General features: G+C 38.1%; 1 protein-coding gene across 2 annotated transcripts; it reads right to left on the bottom strand.

Annotated features, from left to right (window-relative positions):
* Nucleotides 1-597: 597 nt before the first annotated feature.
* On the bottom strand, nucleotides 598-22,481 carry LOC127418040 (SH2 domain-containing protein 4A-like). 2 transcript variants are annotated; one of them, XM_051658371.1, is made up of 7 exons: nucleotides 22,351-22,481; nucleotides 18,582-18,769; nucleotides 15,530-15,920; nucleotides 7,872-8,019; nucleotides 6,566-6,656; nucleotides 5,934-6,198; nucleotides 598-1,186 (listed from the first exon to the last, which is right to left on the bottom strand). In XM_051658371.1, exons 3-7 carry the CDS (start codon nucleotides 15,708-15,710, stop codon nucleotides 1,026-1,028), a joined length of 846 nt encoding a protein of 281 aa, XP_051514331.1. In that variant the 5' UTR covers nucleotides 15,711-15,920; nucleotides 18,582-18,769; nucleotides 22,351-22,481; the 3' UTR covers nucleotides 598-1,025. The 2 variants fall into 2 exon arrangements, with proteins under 2 accessions (XP_051514331.1, XP_051514332.1); XM_051658372.1 differs by lacking the exon at nucleotides 18,582-18,769 and having other exon boundaries at nucleotides 22,351-22,469.
* Nucleotides 22,482-23,715: the final 1,234 nt, after the last annotated feature.

Here is a 23,715-nt window from a genome sequence, read left to right as displayed (position 1 = left end):
CGCATGTGACTTTCAGATGTAAAAGTGAAAGTGGAGATTTAGAGTAAAAAAAGACTTATATATTGATCTGTTTCTCACCCACACTTATATTGCTTCTGAAGATATGGATTTAACCACTGGAGTCGTATGGATTACTTCTGTTTCCTTTATGTGATTTTTGGAGCTACAAAGGTCTTATCACCATTCATTGTAAATCTTCAATTGTGTTCTGATGAAGAAAGTCATACACATCTGGGATGGCATGAGGTTGAGTAAATTTTTGGATGAACTATCCCGTTAAAGTGTTGGATAGGAGGATCTGAAATGTGATGCCTGTATTGTATCGATTTGAAATTCCATTTGTTGATCGGTTGGTCTCTATTTGAATACAAATTTTACCTTTTCGTACAAGCCAAGTCTTAAGATCTCGCCATCTCGTTTGAATTATTATGAGTTGTCCATCACTTCAATTCACAAGGCCTGGGTACTATTCCTTTGAGTTATTAACTTAAAATAATGTTTATCATCAAACTGGAGGACACTGAATGCCCCCCTCATCATAGGACCACATCATCAGTATTTGCAATGTGATTAATATCCCAGTATCCAGTTCCAAAGTCCAGTCAAAACCAACCACTTTATTATATACAATATGACAACGTTATTTACAACAACAACAAAAAAAGATGAGCCATTAACTCTTAAAAACAGTAGACAATACCTTTGGTCTTTCTCCCCTTAAGGAAACACAGTATATTAGTCTTAATACAAACAATAAAATGAAAAGGCAACAGATCAAATCTTAGTTCTTTGGAGACCATGCTCCTCTGTAAACAGTGTAAAAATGGACAAATGCTGATCTGAGCTGGGTCATAAAGGGTGTTCGAATTCCATTCAGTGCTCATCTCCAGCTGGATCCACACCTGGATGTGTTCATACGTTCAAGTGTTTTCTGATTTTTCAGTCCATTTTGCTGTTTTTTGGATACAAATGGATGTTTAGGAGTCTATATATCAGGTGTATGGAGTGGTAGACTGTGTGCATGTTTATCTGACCGAAGGGGAGGTCAGTAGATGAGCAGGCTTGCTGGGGATTGGTGGTTTGATACATGGAGAAGATCCTTTGGCATTTGTGGTGTTGAAGGTCTTCCTGAGATTAGCCACACGACTGCCATATGTCAGACTGTTATCCTTGTCTTTCTCCACTCCTTTAGAGACAGAGAGAGAGAGAGGGTATCATTAGACTTAGAAACAAAACATACACTCTTTTCCAAAACCTTGCGAGCAGCTTTGCTGTTTACACAGGCAACTACCTTATAAAGGCAACATACTACATAAAACAGATTTTTATTAGTGACTGCTTTGGAATGTTCTTCACAGGCAGCAACTTTGTCATACAAGTATCGATCCTCAACTCACAACTGATTTCAAAAGAGTTTGAAGTGACGGTGCTTTCAAATCCTCCTGGGAAGTTCATACTTGCGAGGTTGGAGATCATAAATACAATGTATGTGCATTCAAGTGATTTAAGCTGGAAAGAATGGACCCGTTTTGCAATTTCATATTTCTTCCTCTCTTTTTCACTTATTGGCAAAGCTTTTTTAGCACCCATGCAACAAAATGAAGATCAACGCCATGCATTACGTGTAACTGATACTTTATATCCAGTATCTATTTTATAATTCTCGTGGTACATCCACATATAATGATGGGAAATGTAGTTTTGTTGCACAAGCCTGTCGCTTCATAAACCAGCTAAATGACACTCATTTTTGGACAAACTTTATCGTTATTCTTTATTAATAATACAAAAATGCATACAAACTGAACTGTGCAGTCAAAATTCACAAGAAAAACTGAATTATTACCAAGAACAATTTGCTTCCACCATGATTCTTAAATCAACACGCCCCCGATTTGGAAAGTTAGCATGTAGCCAAGCTAACAATGTGAATCTAGTAAGCATTAAAATACACAGTACATTCAAATATTTGGTAAAATAGTAATTTCATTAGGAATAGTCCACCATAATTAGATTGAATTATACTTCAATCATTTTCAGTATTTAAAAAATTATATGTAAATTTATAATATAAAAAAATAAATTTGCATCATGGATTTCTCACCGAATTTGTCGCAATGTGCCAGTGATTCTCAAAGTGAGGGGTGCGACCTCCAAATCTCGTTCACTTTCACATATTTAAATTTGCCGTGGTGACAACACACTCAAGAACCAATGATGTTTATATGCAATTTCTTTCTTCTGTGCCCAACTTCTCATTGTATGGTGTCGGTATGCTCACTATGCTGCGTTTATGTAAACAAAGACATTCCCGCGTGTGCGCCAAATTAGATTTTTGGGGGCGTGACCAAGGTAACTTAAGGCCCGTGTATACGTTTTTCTGCACTGCGAGTCTTTTCGCACATGGCCTTTCAAAGTATAATGGTTTGACCATGAGTGAATACAAACACGTGCGACACGCGCACTAAGAATGCTTTGTGATACTCTTAAAGTACAAACAAGGACTGTCTGCGTGTTAAGAAAACCTGGGCCGCGCGCAGACTGTACTGAGAACAAAATTTGTGTCACGCATACCATGCGTGCATACCAGCAACGCGGACGACAAGTATACAGTACTTTGGCCTTTAGAAGGCAACATTTACCATGTTGCCTACCTTTTGGAAACACCTTCAAGTCCGAAGCGTGCATATGATACTTTTAAATACTGCCTACATAGGCAGTTCACTAGGTTTTGGAACGGAGCAATTATGATCTCACGAAGCTCAGGACTTAGGAAATAATCAAGCAGAATTTTGTGATTACGAGACATTGACTGTCTGTAAATCACTGCTGACTTTAAAAAGCTGTTAGACCCCTGACAGAAGCCCATCGGGGATTATAATACATCCACAGCTGTCTTCCCCCACCATCTCTCTCTCTCTCTCTCTCTCCATCCTCCCTTCCACCCACTCAAGGCAGGTCCAGAGGTCACAGCAGGGAGAGGCAAGGAGAGCGACAGCCGGCAGAAGAAAAAAAGTGAGAGGAAGAAAGTAAAGGACGGAGAGAGTACAAATAACATGAGAGTGAGGTAGAGGGTAAAGGCTATGGGAGCGATGACTCAATTTGAATGTGTTAAACGGGGTGAGACAGGTGGCCAGGGAATATGTGAAGGGGTGGTTGAGGTAGAAGGGGGGCAGAAAAGAGAGAGAGAGAGAGAGGGAGGACGGTTGTGGGGACCATGGTTGACTTCAGAGACAGATGCTGTGGAAACTCAGAGGACAGGCCAGGGAAGAACTGTATTTTTAGACTCTCCCTGAGGGGTAAAAACCCAAACCCCCTCTTTCACTCTTTTCCTGTGAGACCGACTCTCTGCCGTCTCTTTTTCTTCTTCCACAGTGACACTGTGGTCTTCACTGTGCACTCTGCTCGCAGTATTTTTCCACATATTCACCTAACTCAAACCTCTCTCAAAGCATCTACACTGCAAGCGAGCGATACAAAAAAGCTATATCACCCATTACAATCAATGCAGCGTAGACTTGTGCTCACTGTGTCTAATCAGACACTATGCAAAAGTGAGATGCGATAAATCCTATCTTTTGCAGTCTAATTGGCCGTTCACACTTACAGGGGTTTGCAACAACAAAGCGACTGAAAGTCATTCATTTACAATGCGAATTGGTGATTTGAGGCGACATGAGCGACAGCGACCACAGGTCATGTGACAAAGTTGAGTTTAACTCTATGCAAATCACATGATCCGCCTATTGATACAGTTTGATATAGAGGGCAACAGTCTGGTTCCGGAAGTAAAAAAATCCCATTCATTTTCTTCATCGGCTACTTATTTTTTATCGATAACTTAAAAACATTTTAAGACAGACCTACCGTGAGCTCTGAGTTTGTTAATCGATGTTATATGATTCTGTTGAAGCCATCAGTCTGTGTTATTTTTTTTTTTTTAAATCACGTTTATAGTGGAATTTGTGATGAGCCTGCAGAGAAAGATCCACCAATCAGAGAATGCAGCAAACTAAGCACTCCAAACAAGATCAGCAATGACTGCCAGAGTCGAGTCTGTCTCCCTACGGTCTCAAACGACTTAAAATGAATTATCTGTATACTTATAATCAACTTTAAATGGATATCATTTTTTCTGTCGTTTTTAACATTCGCAGTGCTTCATGGGATTGTAGTTCATTCCCTCATGGAAGACGTTAACTACACAGTCTTCTATATTTGTCCTTTTGTCTGATTTTCAAATACATTTTTGCTTCAAAAAGTTTGTAATTTTGTGATTCACCTCAGAACTGGTTGGTTTGGTTCATGACTTAGAACTCAGTTATGCAGGATTATATGAAATCTCAATGGGAAAAATACTTCTGGAACCAAGACGGCTGGAAATGTGGGCCATCACTGTTGCACTCTATAGCAACCAAATCCAGAAAGCTAATTCACCATGGGTTCCCTCAGGAATTTCCTATGGGTCTTTTGGAATTGGGATTTTCAAATTATGGGTAAAGTAAGATCTGTGGTAAAAATTACTTTAAGAGACTTTCACGTTTTGTCCTACAACATAAATTACACACAGTCATACCTCAAAGCTGCAGTGCTTTTAAAAAATGCATGTTGCAAACACAATGCTAATTAAGGACTACAACTACCATGAGTATGTGAGCTACGGGCATTACAAAATGGATGACAGTTGTAGTCCTTACTTAGCAACGTGTTAGCAACATGCATTTTTATAAAGACACAACTGCTTCTAAATCCACGTTTGAGGGATGACTGTGTAATTTATGTTCTAGAACAAATCATGAAAGTCTCTTCATGTAATTATGTGCACAAGCCTTATTTTACTAATCAATCTAAACCTGACATTTAAAAAACCCATAGGAAATCCAGAGGGGAAAACTTCGTGCCTGGTTAGGACAGAGTGCCAGCGGTGTGACGCCACAAATATAGATAATTCCATTTCCAATCCATTCTCGACAGCTTAGTTGATTGTAATGGGAGGAATCTAGTTTTGTCACGTCGCTCGCTCTCAGTATTGACGGGGTTTCTCTCTCTCTCTCTCTCTCTCTTTCTGTCTCAGTAGTTCAGCTGCAGTTCCTGTTGATGTTTCTCTGGCCGTTCCCAGCTGCCGTGACCCCCTGACTGCGTTATGCTGTCGCCATGGAAACGTGGGATCAGCTTTGAGTGCAAATTCCCGTTCCAGCGCACACATGCACGCACACACTTACACACATACAGTATATATGACCCATACTAAAAACAACATGTATCTACTTCAACATAAATAAATAAACATGTATATGCAGAACCTATATGAGGTGACGACAAAAACAATACCTTCCACAAACACGATACAGTCCACTTAGGTACGTTTAATGTTTCAATCCTACAAGCTCTTCTGTTTTTTATTCCTAAAAAAGTTTGGTTATAATTATTTGTGTTCGTCTGTGTGCAATTCAGCATTTTAGTTACAAAAACAAACCAGTGCAAAGTTTCCTGTATTTGAATAGTACAGTATTGAGTTTGTCATGGATGGTAAACAAAGGAATCAGTGGTGCAGTGTTTGTTGTGTCCTGTAGGAGGCGCACACAGCATTTATCTGCCCTGTGTCGTTTGTGTTAATTACACTAGAAGTCCAGCAGATGGCGCTTGCTGTTAATCTACGTTTACAAAAACAAGAACGTCATTAGACGTCCCTCTAATTTTAGTTTTATAAACCTGTTGAAATTTTTTTTATTTTTTTTTATTTAATAAATTATATTATTTGAAAAGCACAGTATAAAAAGTGCTCTATAAATGAAATTCATGATGTTTTTATTATATTTGATAAAAATTGTTAATTTTATGTTTTCTTTTTCACTGCTCACTTTAGCCTTTTCTGTGTAATTGAAAGAATATCCCTGATTCGATTTCTTCAGTTTCCATATCTACAGTCTTACCTTTGTCTGGTGTGTCCAGTGGGTGTGTCTTGTCATCAACTGACAGCTGCTCTTTCATTGCTCTGTGTAATGCCAGCTCTTTCAGTCTGTCTGCTATTGTTGTATCTCTGTTGCTCAGATGTGATCTGTACAAGCCTGTGTCCTCCTCAACGCTGCCCGAGTCATAATCATCTGTTTGGCACCTGGTGTCGTCAGCAGACTGATCAGAACCGCTGTCCTTGGACTTGTTTGAGACGGTTCCGGAATCACTGCGCTCCTCTGGTTTCTGTGGCAGATTGGATAAAACTCATTTGTAAACATTTACAAATTCTGATCAAAACTCAGAGACTGAAAAGAATGTAAGAGAAAATGTGTTATTGAGCATTTGTGTGCGTGTATGTGTTTAACATTGTGGCACTGATGCCATCTGATACCGTTTAATTCTCTGCCCAGGCTCTAAACCATCTGCTCAGGGGAGCCAGACCAGTCCAACTACACATACCCATTCATATTATAGCTACTGTTATTAATGTCAAACACACATACAAACACGTATATTCTCACATCTACATACATTGATATGAATGCATGTGTGAAACACACACACACACACACACACACACACACACACACACACACACACACACACACACCTTGAGCAGTAGCTGGATCCCTGGTTCTGTGCTGGTTGTTTGTGCTCTATTGGGTTTGGTCAGATTGCTCTTTACAGTTTCTGGTTTTGCTCTAGGAAGAAAAAGAACACAATTAGCTTTCTGTGGTTTTAATAAGATTGCTAAATTGAGTTCTGTCTACTGATTTGAATGATGTTTGACGTAAAGTGTATTTAACCTGCTCATATTCAGCGTTGGATGTAATCTGATTACAAAGTAATTATATACTGCAATCTAATGACATTTTTAGTCCAAAGGTAGTGTAACGTATTACAAATTAAATTCTTGTAATCAGATTACAGTTACTGACTTTTAATCAAGTTAATTACTGGGTTACACATATTTCTAAAATAATACTATTTATGTAGAATACATTTAAAAATATGAATTTATATGTTCATATGTATGTCTGTGTTTCTGTGACAACAAACAAGTTGGAAATATAGACATTATTTAGAATTTGGTTAAGCAGATAAACCCAAAACCTTTCTTTCTAAATAGTTTTATAAAGTAACTTCAAAAGTAAGGTAATTAGTGATGCGATTACTCTCCCCTTAGAGTAACCAGCAAAGTCATCTGATAGAAGTAATGATGATGTAACTGTGATAATGAATTCGCAATTTGGTCGATCCAAATAGTGATTACAGTGCAATAAAGTGCATCAGTCAAGTTCCGGAAGTAAAAATCCCATTAAATGTTTCCATAGGCGAATTAATTGTTAACGATAACTTATACACCATTTAAGACAGACATACCATGAGCTCCAAATGTCAATAATTGATGCTATATGCTTCTGTTGAAGCCATTAGTCCATGTTATTTCAACTAAATAAAAAAAAAATTAAAAACATCGTGTTTTAACAGCGGAGTTTCTGGTGAACAACTACACTACCCATGATCCCGAAGAGAGATCCACCAATCAGAGAATTGACACAATCGAGTCGGTCTTCCTACACTCTCAAACTACTTATATATTGGTAAATATCTGGATATTTTGCAATAAAATAAAACAAATATTGTTTCTATACTTATAATTAACAACTTTAAATAAAAAAATGGTACATGTTCCGTCGTTTTAATTCGACTACGTCATCTGCAATTCTTCATGGGATTGTAGTCCATTCCCTTATTAAATACGGAGAGTACTACTCACTTTAGTACCTGTGGTTTTGGTCAAATTTTTTAAACATTTTTCCTTCAAATCAAAGTTTGTAATCTTGATTCACCTCAGAGCTGGTAGGTTTGGTTTACTTGTAGACATTATATATGAGATATGATGTGTTTTATACCTGTTGATATTGTTAGCATTGGACACTGTTTGGTCCCTCAGCTCTGACAGGATAAGTTTTGAAGATTTGAGCTCGTCTGATTCTCCGATAATACACACGTGCACGTCGCCATCTCTTCCCAACAACCAGCTCACACTTTTACAAGGACCTGAGGTAAAACAGGTAGGCTAAGCATGAAGTCAAAAGCAATAAAACAAGCAAAAAAGAAACAAAGACAAACAAAGTACTCTTGACCCCTATGCTTTTATAATAATAATAATTATTATTATTATTATTATTATTTTACATAGTTTTGGTTATTAATAGTGGGATATTTTGTTTACAGTTAATTACATGCAAAGCAAAAATTTGTTCTGAAATGATCTGAACTCAATAACTTTAGACGTTGTAGTGTGTTTTCTCTACCAACAGATGGAGCTGTGACATCGAGTGAAATTGATCCTGCAAAGGCTCTTTTTCCTTTTCTCAGTCAAATGTAAAAGTGGTTAGTGTCATCCAGTGTATAAATGTCAATGCCAGCATTAATCAGGCTCTCTCACACACACACACACACACACACACACACACACACACACACACACACACACACACACACACACACACGAACACATAAAACTGACTCATTCATCCTCATCATTATTTCAGTGTGATTTAGCCTTCTCAAATTACATAAAACCTTTGAAGGCATATGAAATGAAGTGCGATCAACTGATGTGTTTATGTAAGAGACACACAAAAAGGATCCTTGTGAATTGCAGAGGGACTGGAGTTCATTACAGATAAACAATGTAAAAGAACATCATAATACCCAGAATATAAAAATGTAAAGAATTTCTGAATAAGTGTGAAATGGAACATAAGCAAGGGAAGATCTGTTTTTCTTTTCTTGCATGCACGTAAGGGAAAACCCAACACCTATCAGGTAGAAAGTGTTACGTAAAGAACTGGTTCTCCAGGTCAGCAGGGCAAGCCACTCTTCATCTAAGAGCGAGGCAGATCAGGTGGCTTGGCACAAGGAAATTAGAGATGGTTTCTGTTGAAAAGCCCAGAAATATTCCATATATATTGTTTTTAAAAATAGATATTACATGATATAAAACTAGTGCACGTAAAGCAGTGTTTTGTCACGCTAGTGGGGAGATCTGTGTGTTTGTGTACCACTTTTTGCTTATGTCACCAGGTTCACCAACAAATGACACTCGACACACACGCCTATGTACTTGAGTGTCTATTTGAAAGGTGATGTAAGGGCATGATTTATGTCATTTCTTGACTTGTGTGTTTCTCAGAACACTATGGCCCCACTTGAGTGGACTTAAGTGGTTCAGAACAGACCATCCAGAGCTTTTGTCAAACAATCAGCCTGGAGAAATTAGAGCTGCACCCCCATCAACGACCAGTTACCAGATACACTTAAAAACAATTCTCAAAAATTCTCACGAAACCCGTCAAGAAAATTCAAAAGAAACAAATAAGAAATAGTATTTTTCCATATATAAAAAAAATGAAGCCTATTTTTAGGTCCATTAAGATTTTTTTTTTTTTACATTGTGACATTATTTTCATGACAGTTGTGCACATTTTATCCCACAATTGTAATTACAGCAAAAAAAAAAAAAGGCCTTTGTGATATTATTATTGCCGCAACATGAAAAATATGATACATTATTTAAATTGTAAAATATTTTAAATCGTAGTACTACTAGTTTTTTATGGTCATCATGGGAGTACAAAGAGTAATAAAATGTGCTTAAATGTCCTGAAAATAATGTCACTGTGGCGAGCAGGGCGGGGCCGAGCAGCGTCTGGGCAGAGCGAGGCCGGGAAGATAAGTGGTGAATGAGTTCCACCTGTGTGCCACACCAGTCTCGCGATCCAGTGAGGGGCAGTGGGAGTATTTAAGGAGGGGAGACAGCGGCAGTTGGGAGAGAGAGAGAGAGACGCCTGAAGCTGTATGTCTGTCGACATGTTAGTGTGAAGCAACTGCTGAAAAGCAGTGTGTGATATGTAACACTGAAGTGTATAGTGTTGTACAATAAATGACTACATGTCAAGCCGGTCCCAGCTTCCTCCTTTACCATCCTTGAATTGTTACACTGGTGCCGAAACCCAGGAAGGAAGGATGCACAGTCGACTGGTCCTCAGCCGCTCCTCCGCCCCCTTGCGGATGCCGACGCTCCCTCCCTAGAAAAGGGGGGGATAGGTCACTGCTCGGAGAATTCCCCAGCCTGAGTTTAGCGATGGGAGTATGTGGGGAGCAGGGCAGGGCCAAGCGGCATCTGGGCAAATCGAGGCCTGGAAGATAAGTGGTGAATGAGTTCCACCTGTGTGCCACACCGGTCTTGCGTTCCAGTGAGAGTATTTAAGGAGAAGAGACAGCAGCAGACGGGGAGAGACGCATGGACCCATGTGTGTGCAACGTGACTGTGGGGAAGCTGTGCGTTTGGTTTTGTCTTTTAAGTTGTATAATAAATGTTTACGTGTTTGTCAAGCCGGTCCCAGCTTCCTCCTCCCCATGCATTCCTTGAACTTAATTACAGTCACAATGCAAAAACAAATCAGAATGGTCTTAAATGTAGGCTTCATTTTCTTTACGTGAAATTGTAAAACTTTTAATTAAATAGGACCAGGACGTTTTCTTGGCAGGTTTTGTGAGAATCACTCCTGATCTCTTGGCGGAGAAGCCAGAAACTTTCTTTTTGGCAGTGTTGCATCAAAACTTTAACTTTTCTTCTTTTAAAAAGAATTGAAGTTTACCACCTTTTAATAAGGAGGAAAGCTGTACTGTATGCTTTGCAGTGTTATGTTAAACTGGAGCAGATGGTATATTTTAACCTTATTTATTAGGTATAACGTATTACTTATTCAAAATAAAAGCCCTGGTGTGTGACATCATATCCTGTTGCTCATATCTGTTGTGGAAATAATCTCAAATCAAATAATTCTGCATGCTTAAAAAGTTTGGTGTAAAGTCTCCATTTGCCTTTAATTTAATCTCATTGCTGTCTAGGCTAAATAAATCTATTGCGTGTTTTGTTTTCATTGGACAACAAAAGAGTATCGGATACAAAGTTCTAGTACTGTTTCTTAGTTTTGTGTGTCTGTGTACCAAATTGACCACTGCCAATAAAAACTTCAGCAGTATTTATCTAGACTTCCCCTGACACTAATGTTCACCTAACAGTGACGCAGAACTGGCACATCAGCTGAGACAACTGAATCTGGCCCCATAATGCAGCCATTGACGTGAACTGTGAACTTTGTGGGTTGTATGTCTGCAGGTAAAGAAAGAGACCTGATTGTGTGCATGTCAATCAAGGCTAAACTAATGAGAATTACACTGTATGACTATGACATGACGCGCCTCTTTTGCAGCCAGTTTTGCAATAGTTAAACACATTTTCAAAATCACAAAAGGCCCAGTGACATGTGTGATGCTATTGATAGGAACTTTAAAAAGAACATTTACATCCCAGAGCAAATGCTGCCATGAAGATGGAAATGTTGTCTGGTCGGATTCCATCATTTACATGTGAAATGTTTTTAACCGGCCTGGGAACTGAGTTCAGTTTCTCACAGATGTTATGAACATGTTGTTCTTTATGTTAACATTAAACATCTAACAGTGAACAATAATATTCTACAGCATTTAATAATCTTGGTTAATTGGAATTTATAAATATACTGTTGTTCCTTTTTGTTGTATTAACTTATGTTAACATTAAAAGTTTTATGTAAAAAAAAATATATATATATTAGTATATGAAATTAATATTAAAAGGAACGTTCCAGGTTCTAACATAACCTAATATTCGTGGCATAATTTTTTTTACCAGCAAAAAAAAAAAAAAAAAAGTTCGGCCTGCCCCTTTTTTATCATTTATTATTATATATCACTTACAATGAAAGTCAATGGGAGCCAGTCCATAAAGTACTCACTTTTTCAAAAGTATAGCCACAAGACTTAATCATCACACGTGTTTACGTGATCTTAGTGTGACAAAATCACTTACTAACCTTATATGTGACAAAGTTATAAAAATAAAGTTATAACAAACAATTACTGGAAAAATCAAGTTGTCTTAATTTGTTAAGTTTGGGGCACATATCTCAAATATCTAGCTTCTTTGAACTTATTCATCTTAAAAATCTATAGACTTAAAATAGTAAGTGTTAATAACTCAACTGATTGAGTACAACATTGAGGTTATGGGGATTACCCATAATCCCTTGCACTTGAATTATTTAATTATGAACTCAATGGGGCATTTAAATAGTTGTTATTAAAATGTATAGAGGTTTTAGATATTTTGTAGTATTATTTATACTGTTTTGTTGCAAATAGTTGTTTTGCGTGATGTCACCATTAGGGTGATCTGTGTCTCCTTTGGTCAAGTTGAACCCCGTTAACTCACAGTTCTCCTTGTGTGTGTGCAACTGAAGTACAGCTATATATGCATTTCAGTGGAGAATTAAGTTTATTTAATGACTGACCTAGAATCAGTTGTAATATCCTTTATTTGAACGGACTTATTGTATGAACTAAATTTGAGTCAATTCAGCTAAAATTATTAAGTAGAAACAACAATATTTAATTAGCAAATCTGAGTTAAGACTACTTTCATCTAGTTACTTAACTTAAATAGTTAAATTAATTCTATATGAACACCAAGTTAAGTGAACTTAATTACACAAGTTTTGGAGACGACATTATTCAATTCAGCTGAGGGAACGAGTTTACTCAGTCAGTTTTGTAATGTGAACTTATTAGGGTTTTCAACTTATTGTATGATTTAAAATTGAGTCAGTTCAACTAAAGTTATTAAGTAGAAACAACAATATTTAAATAGCAAATCCGAGTTAATTCTGCTTACAGTACATCTAGTTACCTTAACAAATAATTAAGTCCATTCTATATGAACACCAAGTTAAGTGAATTTAATTACACAAGTTTTGGAGACGCTATTACTCAATTCAATTGAGGATGTGTTTACTCAATCAATTGAGTAAAGTCAATTTATTAGAATTTTCAACTTATTTTGGATTACAAAGTTGTTATATTGCATATACTGTAACTTTATACAGATCAGGTTAACAAGCAATTTGTTTTCCACACTAATGTTTACGTGTAGTGGCTATACTTTTAAAATGTTGTGTATTTTAGAGTTTCTAGACTGGCCCCATTCAATTCTATTGTAAGTGCCTTACTGTTGCTGCGATTTTTTTATTTTATTTATGTATTTATTTTTTGTCAACTGATACTGTTTAACAAAGATTAATCAATGCAGTAAATGTATTATTGTTAGTTCCTGTTACCTACTGCCTCAACTAATGCAAACACGTACAACCTTATTGTAAAGTGTTACTTTTTCCACTTTGCACTGTTACACAAACGTTCTCTCAATCTTTTCCTCGTGCTGTCATTTTTATTACTTCGAAACCACTTTGTTTTAGTTTTTCTCTCTCTTCCAGTTTGCTCTATTTTTGCATCTGTTCTGCTTTAGAACATCCCGGGAACATTCCATGCCTGAATCTCTGCCCAGTAAAGCACATACTCTGGCACTGAAGCTTAATAAAGCCCTGAAATAATCTTTACAGGAATTTTCAGCAGCTGGGTACCTCCAGCGTTATGTTGTAGAGAGTGATGGTGTCCAGCCAAACAAGATTCAACAACAGATAACCTCAGATGCTATGTGGCGATCTGCTTAGTGATTTGCATCCGAATATAGTGTGACATTGTTTAGCTTGCATTGTTTTATGCTGCAAGCCAAGGTTAGTGTTGAATGGCTGGAATTTGGCTGCAGCTTTAGCCCCGCAGCTGTAGGATGTCTTTGCGGGGATGTTATGTGACTCTTTTCCTCTTTCAGGTCACTTAATTTCCTTTGGCCACAAAACTATGTGCCAACATAAATTTGATGAATTTGATGTTATATCTTGCTTAAAGGTAGTGATTTCCTCTTACATCACCGAGGGTGGGTCAACCTGTGTTAAAAGACTTATTTGAGTTTCTTATTTCCATAACTTGCTGCTTTTATATTGTTTGGAATATCGCAAACAAGGAGAGCAGAGATTTGATCAAAATAATATTCTTTATCAAACTACAACTTGCCTCATTCACACACTCAGGGGCAAATTCAAAAATTGCATCACACTGTATTTCAGCACAAAAACCTGCATCTTGTTCACTAGTCACCCGAAGTCTGGTTTACTGAGGTGCTATCTGTTCTGAGACCGCTGCACCATTCATATTAAAATTAGGCAAAGTCAATGACAATCTTTTCAGAGCAAACACATCTCCTTCCTATGTAAATGCATAACCCCATTTGTTAACTGGGTGCTAAACAATGCAGACAGCATGTGCAAATAAATAAAGCTACAGTAAAACTGCTTCATGTGGTAACATATAAATTAACTGGTTTGATTTGAAGTCAAACATATTATTTAACATGTCTGAATCAATCTGACATCAGCTGTCTCCTTGTAGATCATGATTTCAAGCTCTAACACTTTTTGAAGCTTGAAATTTTGGTCCCCATTCACTTGCAATGTATGGACTATCAGACATCATATCTCCATTAAAAAAATCTTCGTTTGTGTTCAGCGGAAGAAAGAATTTCATACGAGTTTGAGACGACATAAAGGTGAATAAATGGTGAAAGAATGATCATTTTTGGGTAAATATTCCTTTAAAATTTCCTATACATAAAACAGCAGACAGGAGAAAACTGAATGTCCATAATGGCTCTCTCTAACTTGTGGTAGCCTTGAGCAATGCGTGTGAACAGTAACAGTTGCCGATGATAAGTATAAAGACTTTGTAGTGCGTCTTTAAGGATTTCATTTTTTTTTTAAAAATGGGCTGACCTTTTGGGCAACACTCGCAGCTTTCAACCACTGATATGTGGTTAAAAACTCTCCAGTTCTGTTTTTTTTCCAATTCCATTTTTTTATGTTTTCTCACCCAGACACTTAACAGGAGTTTGGTCTCTGACCGCATACCGCTTTTTTCTGGCAATCTCAGAATCTTTGAAATTTTAGAAAGGTTGAAAGCCCTAATATTATTGATTAAAGCCAAGGAATAACCCATGGAGAGTGCACTTACAAATGTCAGTAGTATGACTGACAACTAGTTGTCGACTACAGTTCCGTCCAAACAGCACACATCAACTGAACTCGTTCTCGAAATTCGATTGTGACCCCTGAAAATTTCAGTTTGGTTATAGTATGCAGTTAACCTCTTTCACAGCTGAACAGTGTATGAACAGAACTATATTTAGCACTCTAAAACACAACTGATAACCATATTCTGCTGTTGAACTAGAATCTGAATTCAAAAGCCTTGCCAAATCTGAACACGATTCAACAAAACCATTGAAAGCCAAATGGCAGAGGTTACAATGAAATGCATCCACAGAAACAAGAGTTCTGTTCACATCATTAACGAGACACATTTCAGAATGAACACACTTCAATAATGACGTCACAAACAAAAAGCATGTGGAATTAAAAACAAACACCTTGCTCTGAATCACACACAATCCTGTCATAGGAACACAAAAGCACACTTTTGCTGTTCTGTAAATAGTCATTGTCTGCTGCTGATGGCCATAAAATGACAGACGTGGCAGTTTTTTTTTAGAAAGGGTGTGAATTCATACCTTTCTTTTTCTGGGGCCTTTCTTTCTTTATTCCTTCCTCGCCCTCCTTCTCTTCCCGCTCTTTCCAGCGCCTGACTTGTTCCTCTCTCATTTTGAAGAAGAGAATTTTTTTCTGTTCCTCGTTCAGGGCCTCAAGTACATCTGGGTCGATGTACATGTCAGCCAGTATTTGCTGCAACATGTTGATGATTTGTGTGTTTGTGTTTGTGCGCAAGTGTACGAGACCTTTGGGTGCTGAGACACAAAACACTGAAGAGTCCAGCTCTTTTTTTGGAGTTCTTATTGGCCTCTCCTCAAACAAAAGCTTCCTCTATATTCCAGAGATTGGCATTTTAGATTATTTTGTTGAGACGTTTGCTCTTGTCCCACATTCTGGCCATATGATTCCAGTCTGAAAGAAAGAGAGAGATGGTAGGAGGTGAAAAAAGAAAGATCCATTACAGCATGTTGCCATTTTGTTCAGCAGCTCTTTATGGGCGACTCATTAAAATCATTGTATTAGCCTAATTAATCTTGATTTCACTCGTAAAAAAACAAAAGCTTCCCTCTTGAATTTCTTAATTCTGGTCATGGCAGAGGACTGTTATTGCTCAGAGGTTGCGCTGTCATATCTCAGGAGACTTCAGGCCAAAGAATACTTTGGTTTTTAGCATGCCGGTACGTCTCGCGCATAGTGCTGGTGATGCACATTTTGTCATCGGTACAGTATGCGTAGACTGTCCACGTGCTGCCTAGTTTCTCTAGACACCTGGACAATCCGTGTCTTTGCACGTTGTTGCCATCAAACGCGTCCGCACTGTCTAGCGGTATTCTGTGCTAATTTGTAGTTTTAAAAGTGTGAGTAGTATGTTCACACTGAGAATGCAACAAAAATAAGTGTACTACGAGTGTTACACATGAAATAACAGATGCTGAGTTTGGAATGGCATACTACCCATACTACTCTTACTACTACTAGCATATATGTCTATGGCAGAAATAGTAAGAGTAGTGTTGTATTATGCCAGTCCGAACATGGCCAGAGTGTGGAATGATGGACACTACATCTCATACTCAATGGTCACGACTTGCCCTACATAGTGGATGAGGCAGAGTTATTGGTCGCGATGCTGGCCTGACAAAACAATTGTAATTAATGGTGAATTTAACAACTAGCGAAGCTTCTCTGAAGACCGCACCTTACAAATGTGAGTTGAATGCTTTATCACCCCATGCTGTGTAAAAATGTACATTATTTGAGATCTAAGTGTTAAACTTAGTTTGGCTAATGCGCTAAAGCTAGCGGCAACACATTGCAAGCATTTGAAATGTCATTTACGTTATTCGTTAAACTGCGAATGCTTCTGTGCAGTAATTTTTTTTAGTATTCCATTCGGGACTATTGTGCATTGTGTATAGTGCGTCATTTGGGACACAGATTTCATTTTTTGGTGGAGGAAAACACCGTTCTAGTGTGGAGGAGAGGCGTAAACATAGCAAAATAAATGCATTTTCAAACGAAAATGTATTTTAGAGTGCATTTACATGCATGTTCTTACACCGATTATGCCTAGTAAAACACTACATTGTGGTCATGTAAAAGAATTAAACGGCGTTCCATTATTGAAGGTCATAAACGGTGTAAGAATAAACCGATCAAGCACAAATAAAAGAGGGCCATCACAAATAAGACAAAATCTTCTGCCAAAATAATGAGGGTCATAGATTTAATGAGAGCCATTATTACATGCATATGAAAAATGGAGAAAAGATAGGCAGGTCATGCCTACTTTACAGTGACACGCAAGATTGTGTTGTGTGTTTTTACTGTTGCATATTTGGGTGTTCTGAAAAAAACAACATTAAGTGCAGATGGGTCCAATAATGGGAAAATGTATCGGCCCACTTAAAACAGCACGAAAGATCAACTGAGCACATTACAAACATGGATCATTGGCACAACCTGTTAGAAAGACGAAGGACAAATGCAGCTATTGATCAGGTAAACCAAAATCTTCTTGCTCTTGAAGTAAACCATTGGAAAGAGGTTCTGAAAAGATTAATTGCAATTATAAGCTTTTTGTCAGAATGAAACCTGGCCTTCCATGGCCACTCAGACAAGTTGTTTGAACATGGAAATTCTTCGGGCAAGTTGAATTAATGGCCCAGTTTGACTCAGTGATACAAGAACATCTGAGGAGGATTAAAGCAGAAGAAATAAGTGACACCTACCTCAGCAAGAACATTCAAAATGAAATAATTTGCCTAACAGCAAAGAGTACAACTGATGCCATCACACAGAGAGCAAAGAGAGCCAAATATTACTCTGTGATAATGGATTGCACTCCAGATGCGAGTCACCAGAAACAGCTCTCAGTGGTGCTGAAAGTTGTTGATTGTGAAACTTAAAAATTCATCTCCAACTATGAGCACTTAATTGGCTTTCTTAATGTGCTTGACATAACAGGAAACTTTACGTCACTTGGATACTCTTGGTTTGGATATTTCCAAATGATGTGGTCAATCATATGACAATGGTAGTAATATGCTTGGCAAGAAGCAAGGTGTTCAAAAGAGAGTACTGGAACTGAACAATAAGGCATTGTGTATGCCCTGTGGAAATTATACACTTAACCTTGTTGTCAATGATGCAGCCAAGTCATCTGTGACATCCATAAGTTTTTTTGGGCTGTTACAGAGACTCTACACCCTGTTTTGCTCCTCAGTACGTTGCTGGGCCATTCATACTTCACATGTCAAGAACCTTACAGTGAAAGCCCTGCTGTCAAAGATGGGAATGTAGGGTTGACAGTGTTAAAGCTGTGCACTATCAAATCCCTGAGATGGTTAAGACTTTGACTGCCCTGAAGTAGTAAAAAAAAAAAAAAGAAAAAAAAAAAAAGAAAAAGACTTGGCCTTTTATGATAAGTACCATATTGTGGTATGATGTATTGTTCCAGATAAACAAAGTTAGTAAGATTCTGCAGAGCCAAAACATTTCAGTTGAGATACTGAGACATGAAATCAAGGGAGTGACAGAGTACTTGCAAGAATATCGTGAGAGTGGCCTCACCTCTGTCAAAGCAGATGCCAGGGAGGTAGCAGAGAAACTTGATGTGGAGATGAGCTGGCCAGAAGTGCGTCAGCGAAGAGCAGCTAGGCAGTTTTTTTTATGAGGGAAGAGAGCAAACTGAGTCAACAGCAGAGGAGCGCTTCAAAAGGGAGTTTTTCCTGCCCCTGATAGATACAGGTCTCCTCACCCTGCAGGAGAGATGTTCAAATATGGAAAAGTTATTTGAACTTCATGGATTTATCTACTCTCTTGATTTGATGAGATTCACAGATAAGAAGGTAAACTGGATGAATGCTGCAAGAGATTGGAGCGAACAATGCATGATGTGGATGCAGAGGATCTGAAGATGGAGGTGAAAGGTGCAGTCAGGACTTTCCCACCCAACATATCACCATCTGAGATGCTGTACTATACAAGGAGAATATCCTTGATCTGTATCTTAATTTGAGTATAGCTTTCAGACTTATCCTCACACTTCCTGTGACAGTGGAATCGAGTGAGAGAAGGTTCTCTTCTTTGATGCATCTGAAAACTTACCTGAGGTCAACAATGTCACAAGTCAGACTGTCTGCCCTATCAATTCGCTCCACTGAGTGTGAAATCAGAAACAATAGACATGGAGTATTTAATAAGATTTGCTGAAGCCAAGGCACGCAGAGTCAAGTTTTAGTCTCTTTAGTTCCCTGTAAATAGTTAATTCAAGTTCAAGTTGATGGAGGAAAAGTGCATTAAAGAAAGAGGGAGAAAGAGACAGGAAAGATATTGTATTGTAGTTTATGGTTGCCAGAATGTGTTTTAATGTAACATGTTGTTAATTATTATTATCACTCCTATTTAGACAGTGGACACAACAAGGGGCCACTGAAGACATGCGAGTCAAGTTTTAGTCTGTTTGTAAATAGTTGGAGGAAATGTGGATGGAGGAAAAAAAGGTAAATGTGTGCAGTTGAAGAGGGACCCATTCCTGTACTTTGCCTAGGGCCCCCAGTTCACTAAATCCGCCCCTGCCGATCAATATGGGTAGATTTTTGCCCATTATGCCAATTTCATGTTGCATGTAAATACCTTAGTAAGTAGTGCCCAACCGATTTATCCGATATTATCGACCGATATGAGCCTTTCACGGATATATTGTATCGGCGTATATGTTTTCCGATATGCGCAGATATGAAAACTTTTTTCAGAACATATAATACAGAAAACAATGCTTGGGGTGATTTAGAATTGGTGTCATAAGTTTGTCCAGCAGAGCGTGCTCCAACTCCATTGTTAACAGAGCTGAGCTGACAGTGGTTCTGCAGACAGTGCGGAGTTAAGCGGTGTCTTCACAGAAAAGTTGCTAACTAGTTTGTGAAATACATACTGGAAAGTTAATGAACAATGACCCAATCATTTTCCCTTTTCAATATAACTAATATAACGTTAACCCTGTCCTTGACAACCATGTCACTCATGTTTATCACATCTGTTTGTAATGTTAGCCAGCTATAGTTTGTCAGTACAGTCAGTAATGTAGCAGATTGAGGTGGTGGATTCTGTCTGTTGAGTGTTGATTTCATGCTATGTTGTTACTACGCAATGCTGGAAAGTAAATAAATAACATCCATCTTTTACTCTCCGTGACAATGAGCTTATAGCTAACTAGCTAATCACGTAGCTACTTTCACACCTTGTCAGCTGAGTGGAAGCTAATGTGTAAACATCTATTCACCAAACTGTTTTGTTCAGGATTCGCAGTTTGGTACCCCCTTCAACCGAACAATTCCAGTCATTGCATTTACAAAATGTAATATTTAAAAGTCTGGTTTTCCACCGTTGAAAGTTTCCCCTGAACTTGTATAGCTGATTAGATTTTTTAAATAAGCTGATTTTTGAGAGTAGTCAGTGTATTGGTGTGCTTGTTTTGGCCAAAGTATGCCATAGAATTTATGGGGATGAAACTTACTATTACGTGGTTCCTTACACTAGGGGCGGAGCCAGCAGTTTTTCACAGGGGATCAGTCTGTGGTGGCACAGAAATTTTCGGGCAGCATTTTCATATTGTCGGACGAGAGGTGGGGGTATAATGGTTGTTGGTGTAGAAAGCGGAGGCGCGTGGATACAAAACGGAGGGGAGTGGATACAGTGACACCCGGGACGGAGAGATGTAGCGACCTTGGTGTGCGCACACGTTAAGTCTCCTGTGTGTTGCGGTTGTACAGAGATGGCTCAAACTCTAAAAAACTAAATTGTGCCCAAGATAAAAAAAATTTACAAAATGCCAGTTGTGAATGGGGTGGCTAATGGGGTGGCCAGGCTTGGTTCTGATGTGAAATGTCCACTGAGTGGCGCTAAAAGAGAGTTACATTTTCTCCCAAACAGATGAGGTTAAGGTTAATGCTCTATCAAGTTTTAAACAAACACCATGTACCTTCCTACCCCAAACCTTCAACCTAAACCTAACCGAAAGTGTCATAAAAAGCAACTGTGAGATGAAAAGCAATTGCTGCTTCTGTGGTGCTTCTATGACACTTTTGGCTCAAGTGTCATGCAAAATTCTTAAGCAAAAGCTCGTAGTTACAGTATGTACTTTTTCTCCATTTAACCTCATTGCTGTCAGGACAAAAAAACTGAGATATTGCAGAGACCTCATTTGTTCTTTCTTGGCTGTGGGGTTTAAAGGAGATTGCCGGTACTGTTTCCTCTGAACAGCTGTGAGCTTTGCTGTTTCAGGGGTTTGTGAGCCGGCCTGATGTTCATATGACTCCTTCATTAGTCCTCTGTGTTGACAATAGCGTTCTGTTTAATACCAGAGCTCTGTGTGTGTAGAGTCTGTGTGTGATCTTCCTGTCTCTGTGCTGCCCCTGTAGACTTAAACTAAATGAGTGCCTCTATTTTCTCACTCATTCACTTTATATAGTCGCCCCTCATTCAATCACCCCATCCCTCCACAGGCTTCTCTGTTCTGTTGCTGTTTGTGCAGATTTTTGCAGCTTTTTCAGTCCTTTGCCAATGCCAATTAATCCTACTACAGTGTTGTTGCTGCCATATCTCAAACAATGAGCTGTTCTGTACTCAAAACTAATCATTCACCTTCTCAAACATGTTTACTCCCCAAACAATTAACAAAGCCATTCAAAACTAAATAACATGCAATAAATTAATAAATAACTGTGCTTCTTAATTAAAGTGAGAAGGTTTAAAAACGCCCGATGCAAGTGTGAACTTGCACTAGTTTACTTAAGGGATGTAACCTAATATTTAACATTAAGTCTAGGTGGACCAAAGGTAAAAGTTTAAGGATCTTTCATTTAAAAACCCATACTGATCGACCAATAATCTGAATATTGGGGGAACGTGTCCCCCTCAAATGTCTAGGGTGGTTACAGCCCTGGTTTACTCATCAAAAACAACACTTTGAGCGTGAACTACAGAAACTAGTCACTGAAACAACACCGTGATGATGCGCTCCGAGATGACTTTGAATTTTGTCACCCTGCCAACATTAAGATACGTTATGGATGAACAATAGACACAGCCCAGACTGAAACATTCACACAAAGACTCAAAACAAAAGACACTGGAAGTCGGCAAACTCAGCCAAAACAAGCACATTGTCCTATAGTAGAGAGAGATGCGAGACAGAAAACTGTGACGGAGAGATCGAGAGAAACAGAGAGAAAGAAAAAAGCTTTTAAAACGAGAATAAAGAGACTGCAGAGCGCTGATGAAGTGTGTGTGTGTGTGCTTGGAATGAGAAAGATGAAGTAAAGAGTAAAGCAGTACTTACATTCAGAGCTGGAGAAGTGCGCTGTAAAGTTGATTTAGTGAAACACAGAGCATGTGTGTCTTTCTCTCGGCGGCTTTTGTATTTGTGTGGGCTGCTGTGACATCATAGCATTCTTTCTCCTGTCCCTCCTTCTCTCTGACTTCCCCACTCAATACTCAAACTCCCCTTCCTTGTCTCCTCCCTCTCTTTCTCTCTCTCGCGGTTTTAGTGTGCTCTATTGGCATAACAAATACTGCTACTTTTGAATTGCCAAATCAGCAGCAGGTTGGACTGTTCAGATAGGTGGGGAAAAATAACACATATATAACAGAGACAAATAGTGCATAACTATGGAAGCAGGATCCTGTCATCCAATTTTCTTTTTTTTTTTTTTTAAAAAAGGTCAATCTGATTTTATAATCTCATGCAATTACGAATTTATATAATGTAAATGTGATTTTATATCTTGCCATTTTGACTTTGTTTCTCTCACTTGCAAGTTTATATCTCACAATTTTGAATTTGTTTCTTGCAATTTCGACTTTATGAAGATTGAAAGTCACAATTCTGTGATATTTCTTGCAATTGCAATTTTATAGTACTAGCGACTTTATCCCTTGCAATTATTACTATTTCTCGCAATTTTGAATGTATTTCTTGCCATTTCGACTTTATAAAGATATGTAGATGGCCTTATTTTAAGAGAGCTAGCACGAAGCGCAGTGCTATACTTTAAGTCATAAGCACAGAGTCAATGGGCATGACCATGAAGTTCTGGTATTTTTGTGCAAGCATGTGCTAAGACTAGGCACAAATGGGTTTGGTGAAATTTCGCACGCAACGCGCTAAGTGTAATTAAATTTTGAGGTTCTTCTCCGGTTATTCCACCATCTGTGTCCTATTATATAGTCCATTACACCGCATTCATAAGAAGTTGGTTGTGTAAATGAACTGCAATGAATTAGAAGAACAGAAATATTTCTATGACAGTGACAATCTCCTTTTATATTTATTTATGGAATATGTGATTCTCGTCAGGATTTGGATGTACGCTCTGTTGAATTATAGAGAATGTAAGTGTTATTAATTATCTTCATCTACTGACACAAATCATGGCTAGTATTAACAGTGATAGTACTGACACGCACTTCACTTCTACTGGTCGATTTTGATTCTGAACAATTAAATTAATTTATTGAAATATGAAAAAATTAAACCAAAAATATTTATAAATTAAAATTACACTTCAAATGAAATGAAAATATAATCAAAATGACTGTGGCCAAAAAAATCATACCAAATCCAAACATTTAACCCTCTTTCACCGGCACCTTTTGCAGTAACTTAACAATCACTCTTATGACAACAGGTGGAAAAATACCAATA

The sequence above is a fragment of the Myxocyprinus asiaticus genome, chromosome 27 (genome assembly GCF_019703515.2).
Source record: "Myxocyprinus asiaticus isolate MX2 ecotype Aquarium Trade chromosome 27, UBuf_Myxa_2, whole genome shotgun sequence".
In the NCBI taxonomy this organism is placed as follows: domain Eukaryota; kingdom Metazoa; phylum Chordata; class Actinopteri; order Cypriniformes; family Catostomidae; genus Myxocyprinus; species Myxocyprinus asiaticus.
This window is presented reverse-complemented; position numbering and strand designations above follow the sequence as displayed.

Excerpts from the sequence above, each read along its gene's own strand:
- LOC127418040 (XM_051658371.1), bottom strand. The coding sequence starts at position 15,710 with ATGTTGCAGCAAATACTGGCTGACATGTACATCGACCCAGATGTACTT. Across the intron at positions 6,657-7,871 it reads AATGCTAACAATATCAACAG|AGCAAAACCAGAAACTGTAA; the intron begins GTATAAAACACA and ends TTTTCTTCCTAG. Across the intron at positions 1,187-5,933 it reads ACTGGACACACCAGACAAAG|GAGTGGAGAAAGACAAGGAT; the intron begins GTAAGACTGTAG and ends CTGTCTCTAAAG.